This window comes from Emiliania huxleyi (genome assembly GCF_000372725.1).
Source record: "Emiliania huxleyi CCMP1516 unplaced genomic scaffold EMIHUscaffold_570, whole genome shotgun sequence".
Lineage (NCBI taxonomy): Eukaryota > Haptophyta > Isochrysidales > Noelaerhabdaceae > Emiliania > Emiliania huxleyi.
In genome coordinates this window covers 1,087-7,041 of record NW_005197721.1, presented here as the reverse complement: position 1 = coordinate 7,041, position 5,955 = coordinate 1,087, and the positions used below count along the sequence as shown (strand labels likewise).

The 5,955-nt window shown below is 62.7% G+C and overlaps 1 protein-coding gene across 1 annotated transcript; it reads right to left on the bottom strand.

The window, feature by feature from the left end:
- Positions 1 to 355: 355 nt before the first annotated feature.
- EMIHUDRAFT_445957 (hypothetical protein) lies at positions 356 to 1,269 on the bottom strand. The gene is made up of 2 exons (XM_005764939.1): positions 1,163 to 1,269; positions 356 to 852 (listed from the first exon to the last, which is right to left on the bottom strand). Exons 1-2 carry the CDS (start codon positions 1,238 to 1,240, stop codon positions 445 to 447), a joined length of 486 nt encoding a protein of 161 aa, XP_005764996.1. The 5' UTR covers positions 1,241 to 1,269; the 3' UTR covers positions 356 to 444.
- Between the last annotated feature and the right edge of the window lie 4,686 nt (positions 1,270 to 5,955).

Here is a 5,955-nt window from a genome sequence, read left to right as displayed (position 1 = left end):
TCGACGCCTGCGATGCAGCCTCTATCGATGCAGAAGCGCTTGCAGACCTTGCTGCACTGCCCATCACGTTCTGCGCTGGTGGACGTTCATCATGGTCCATATCCTCCAGACGCTCGCCCTGCATATCTGAGAGCGGTGCATTTATTGATAGTCTTTGGCACAATCTACACATGCATTTCAAGCTAGTGTCCGCTGTCCCTAAAGCCGTACTGTAGCGCCTTGTACCAGCCCCAGGAACGCGGAGCTGTAACCACAGGTACATCCCCCCGCCCCGGATACTGTGGCACGGTAGTGGTACATGCGTCCCCTAGCCGGGCCGTCCAGTGTGCCCAGGTGCAGCCCCACCTGCGAACCCGATCGAAAATAGCCTTGTACCCTCTCCCCAATCCATGATCCATCTCCAACTCTCCATTCTCGCAACACGCATGCAGTACCCAGCAACTCCTACCAAGAACTCAGGACTCCCGGCAGCAAGCAGGCCGGCGGCGGCGACGAGCCCACGGCGCGGCCAGAGGCGTGCTCGCACTCGTAGCTCGCGCCAAAGGGGAATCGGCCGGGACGCGAGACCGTCACGTTGTCAAAGGCGAGCCCGGTGATTGGGCTGGTCGCGTTGCCCTTGATGACGCCCGGAGAGATGAGCGGACGCTCGATGTGGACGTTGCGCAGCGTGATGTTTGCAAAGGTGACGCAGCCCTGCGTCGGGCAGTGGCGCGAGAGCGGGTAGTCGAGGGCGCACTTTAGGCCGAGCGACGAGTGCGGCTCGTGCTGCTGCTGCGGCCCGATCCAGATGGCCCACCAGCGCGGGCGGTCGATGAGGATGTCCTCGTAGAGGATGTTTGAGATGATGGCCGCCTGTGGTGCGAGGCGGCGGCGGAGTGGCGACGAGGCGCCCCTCGCCCGAGACGGTGCCGCTGCGATTGTGGCTGCATGTGTGTGCGTGTGTGCGTGTGTGCGTGTGTGCGTGTGTGTGTGTGTGTGTGTGTGTGTGTGTGTGTGTGTGTGTGTGTGTGTGTGTGTGTGTGTGTGTGTGTGTGTGTGTGTGTGTGTGTGTGTGTGTGTGTGTGTGTGTTGTGTTGTGTTGTGTTGTGTTGTGTTGTGTTGTGTTGTGTTGTGTTGTGTGTGTTGTGTGTGTTGTGTGTGTTGTGTGTGCGCACGCGCGGGCCTTTGGGGCTCCCGCGACCTCATCGATGCCGCACTCGGGGTTGGACTTGATGTAGATTCCCTTGCCGCTCTCGATCATGCGGATTGAACGGAAGGTTACATTATTGACGCAGTGCGGCGAGGGCGCGTGCGGCGGGACCGAGCCAACCGAGGCGCCAAACCCGGTCAGGTTGAGGCGCTCGAAGAGCATGTGCTGCGAGCAGGGCGAGCGGACGCAGCTGTCTGCGGCGCAGGGCTTGACGGCGATGCTGTCGTCGTCGTTGGCGACGAGGCTATCGTGCACCCAGATGTGCTGCCCGGAAGGATCAATCCCGTCCGTGTTGAGGTCCTCAGGCTCGAGGCCTCCGAGCGGCGCCGTGCCGTCCGCGCCGGCCTCCTGCAGGCGCGCCTGCCTTGCGCGGTGCTTGAGATCGCGCTGCGCCGCGCGGTCGACAGTGATGTTGAGCAGCCGCACCTCGGCCTCGGCCACGTCATCGAGCAGCAGGTGGTAGGTCGGAGAGTTGAGCAGCGTCAGCCGCTCGATCAAGAGGCCTCTCGAGTCGCTGATGGCAATGAGCCGCGGGCGCTCCCCGCGCAGCCGCCCAAATATATGCGGGAAGATCTCGCGGTTCCACCACCCGACGCCGCGGCCGTCGACGAGGCCTCCGCCGGCGACCCGGCCCGGTCCGAGCCCGCCCTTGCCAGTCAGCGTGACCCCCTCGCACCCAGAGAACTGGACAAAGTTGGCGTATGCCGGCTTGTTGTTGCTCACGGGCCACGCGTCGTAGGCGGGCGCGGCGATCAGAGAGCCTGTCACGTCGACGGTGACGTTCACGAGCCCGTTGGCCACGACGCCGCCGAGTGTGTAGAAGGCGCCAGCCGGGATGAGGACGGTGTCGCCAGCCGCCGCCGCCGCAAGCGCTGCGTTGAGCGCCCGCTGGTTGGCAGCCGCAGCGGCTGCGCTCTCAAGCCCGTCGATAGCGCCAAACGAGCAAATGTCGAGGACGCGCGGCGTAGGGGTCGCGGCCGCGGTGATGATCGCAGTCGTTGCGACAATCAACATACACACACATCGATAGGAAGGGGCAACCAGGTAGATCTATGTGGTGTGATTTCGAGGAAAACTCGGCGTTGCGAGCTCGCGGCGCCCCGTTTTCGGGCTCCGGGGGCGCGGGGTGGGCACCGTAGGCGGCGGGCGGACGGGCGGGCCGGGCGGCGGTCTGGGCCGGCGGTGGGGCGCGTAAAACCATGCAAAACGCGTATGTGGTGAAAAGTGCGCCGTTTTCTGCGCCGGCATCGGCGCAGATCTGCGCCGGCGCCGGCGCAGCACTATTCAGAGCACTATTCTAATAGTCATTGCGCGACCCAGTGCTCCAGCACAGTGCTCTTGCCCAGGCTGTCAGTGGTTCCACGTGTGTTTGTTCGGCCGCGCTTGCAGTTCGGAGTACTAGATATCGCAACCGCCGAAATGAATTCCGGTACGGGAATTAATTGCTTGCCACGATTTCGTCGGAGAGACGAGGCCGACGGCGACGCAAAGTCGTCCGTCCACAAGCACTCCCTCGGTGCGCGGCCCTTGTGATGAATCAGCACTAGCCTATCTCGCGGGTCCAACAGCGCAGCCGCCGTTAGATCAGTGACCAGCCCCTTCCCCTCACGGTGGGCCCAGCCCGCTCACCCTCCTTCCTCCCGCTCGAGCGTGTCCCCGCTCCCCCCCTGCTGCGCACATCAAGCTGACTGAGCACGTGCAGCCTGCCCCCTAGATCAGATAGGCGGAGAGAGCTGAGCACGCGTGGGCTCGCCTTCCGGCAGGTAAGTACGCGATGATCGATCCCAAGGGGACCCCCTGGTGGAAGGTCCTCCTCGCCGGCGCAGCCGTCGTTGGCACGTCCGTTGCGACGGGAGCCGTGATGATGGTGGCGATCGCCGGCAAGCCGGCGTTCCTCGAGGTGCACCCCCCCCCTCCCCCCCCCCCCTCCCCCATGCTCCGTGCTACTTTCGCGTCCGCTCGAGCGGGGGAGGTGCTGCTGCAGCGACACTAGCACTCAAGTTCGCCACTAGCACTCACGTGCGTCGAGCTGGCAGCTGATTGGGGGCGTGGAGACTGGAGTGTCCACCCGAGCACCACGTCCTGCTCTGAACCCTCTGAGATACCTTCCTGGCCGAGAGAGACCCTGCGGCCGCATAGGCTGGCCGAGCTCACGGTCCTCACGTCCTTCTTGCGCGTTGCGCCTGTGTTTTGTAGGCGGACCTGCCGGCCGAGGAGAAGGCGGCCTCGCAGGCCGAGCTTTGCGAGACTCGGCGGCTTTGCGAGACTCGGCGCTCCAAGGACGTCCGCAGTGGTTGGATGGAGGACCATGGGAAGAATTGCTCGGACATGGCCAAAAATACCAATTGGGCCAAGACGTGTGTGCAGAAAGAGGGAACATTCTCGAAGCAGCTGTACTGCGCGAAAAGTTGCCTGGACGTGCACGGCAAGAATTACTCGGATATCTTAAAGGACTTGTGCGATCTTACGGGTGAAGAGGATGGCGGCGGCATGACTGTCGATGGCGAGGGCGAGACGCTTTCTGCGAACAACGCACGGATCGGGATCCGTGTGCGCGTAGACAGCGGCTCCCAAACCGGGCTCGGCACGGTGCTGGGCTGGAAGTACAACGGCGAACGGACCGGCGACACATCGCACGCATGGGAAGACTCCGACGACTATGCCCGTGTTGCCTTTGATTACGGCTTTGGCTGTAGCGACGGTGGCTGTAACATCTTCCCCATGAGCCGTTGCACGATCGTCGGTACGCCACCGCCGCTTCTTATTCCTGTGGAACTCGACGGGAGTTCGGGGTCTGACCACGTCCTGACGAACGGGCCGGAGAAGGCGCTCGACGGCGACACCGCGACGGCCTGGTATGCGCGCCCGGGCGCGCGCGAGAAGGTCGGAATCTGGGTCACGGCGACCGTCCCCCACGAGCTCGCGGCCCTCGAGATCTACACGTCGAGCGACGTGTTCGCCCCGCGCTTCGTCGAGGTCGAAGCCGAGGCGCTTGGCGGCGGTGGGTTCGTCCAGATCGCGAGCGCCGAGCTCGATCAGGGGCGGGGCTGGAAGCGGGTGGCCGTTCCCGAGGGCACGGCCGTGGCGGCCGCGGCGTGGCGCGTGAATATCCCCTCGACGTTTGGGCGCAGCACCCCTGGCAGCACCGACTTTCCCGATGTGTACGAGATCCGGTTCGTGGGCAGGCGGCCTCCGAAGGTTGACGTCATGGTCGATTGCACTAAGCCGGAAGAGGTGGCGTGACCTCACCGTCACGCACCACATCAGGCGAGTCAGCCCACGTCCCTCCATTGTTGAACGACAACGAGATGAGAGCTGTGATCCGTGCGTGAACACTAATCGTGCGTGAGGATGGGCGGGTACTCGGATGAGGAGTATCTGATTGTGGCAGTCTAGCGTGCGTGCAGCGGTGGCTCGGAGCGTCAGCGCTCTGGGCCACGGCCTGTGGCCGGCTCATTCCGGCACGGGGCCCCCGAAGGCAGCGCTGTCAGCCCACGTCTCTGCCATTGTTGAACGTATGTTACATCAACACAGCTCTCATCTCGTTGTCGTTCGTCTTTTCCTGCCAAATCAGCGCGATCTCGGCCGCCGTTCTCCGCGGCTCGCGCCGGCCGCCCATGCGCTCGCGGGGCTGCCGTACTTAGGTGTAGTAGCGACTGAGGTCTAGGTTAAGTGAACTTCTCCACACACACAAAGTGGTGGGGCAAGGGGGGGGCAACCCTCGCATCTCCGCACCCGGACTCGGGCAGGAGCCCCACGGCATTCAAAGTAGCGACTAGAGAGCCGTAGCGGGGCCCCCCCGCTTTTGAACGAGCGCGGCGCGTCGTTCGCTCTGGGCTCTGGCGGGCTTTTTGACACGTTGATGAGCTCAGATATAGAAACGGATAGAGGGGCGGTGTGCATGCGGTACGCCAGCGTCTGGGGGAAGAAAATACGGGCTTTGTGTGCATCGCGGACGGCAGGGCTCACACACAAGTCCGGTGCCGGTGTAGAGCTGTTTAACATTACCTTTGGGCCTAACAGTTGCGCTAGTGTTGGCTGAAATCCTTAACGTTGTTCAAGTGTTCACCCCAGCCCATGCTGTTACTGTTTGTTACTATTGTTACTGTTGTTCAGCGGTCAGCAAGCAGAAAATGCCAAAACCCCCGGGTAAAACCCGAAAATACCTGGGTTTTTCCGGGTATTTTCGGGTATTACCCGCACCTGGAGGCTGGAGATCGTCGTGGGTCACTGCCAGGCCTTCCTTATTGTTGTTCAGCCGGCCTAACGTTAGCTACTGTTGTTGGGGAGCCCCACTGTTGTTCTGTTGTTACTGTTAACACTAGCAACACTGTTCAGCTCCCAACGTTAAACAGCTCTATGCCGGTGCCCACGATAACGGTCAACGCATCAACGCACACTCTCAGGGGGTCTCGGCTAGGTCCAGCCCTGGGTGAGCCTGGTTGTGACATATGGCGATTCGGCGGCTTACTGGGCCCCTGAGCCGCTCCCCGTGTGTGATTCTTGTGGCCTAGGCACGGCGGTACTGATAGTAAACGGGTCAGAACCGGCCAAAACAGGCTCAGCCCCACACATGCGCCCGCCACATAGCTTTAGCTCCTGGAGAGCACGCGCGAGTGATGCGCTGCAAGCCGCGAGAGTGGCATACCAATGACGATCGGCCGTCGATCCCGAGGTACGAGGATCGTCGGTTGAGATAGAGAGCCTGGCGATGGACGCCACCGCGACCCCTCGCGGTGGCATCTCTCTCGCGCCGCCCCGGCGAA

Coding starts and splice junctions, on each gene's coding strand:
- EMIHUDRAFT_445957 (XM_005764939.1), bottom strand. CDS start 1,240: ATGATCGAGAGCGGCAAGGGAATCTACATCAAGTCCAACCCCGAGTGC. Junction 853..1,162: donor AGGTCGCGGGAGCCCCAAAG/GCCCGCGCGTGC, acceptor CTCGCACCACAG/GCGGCCATCATCTCAAACAT.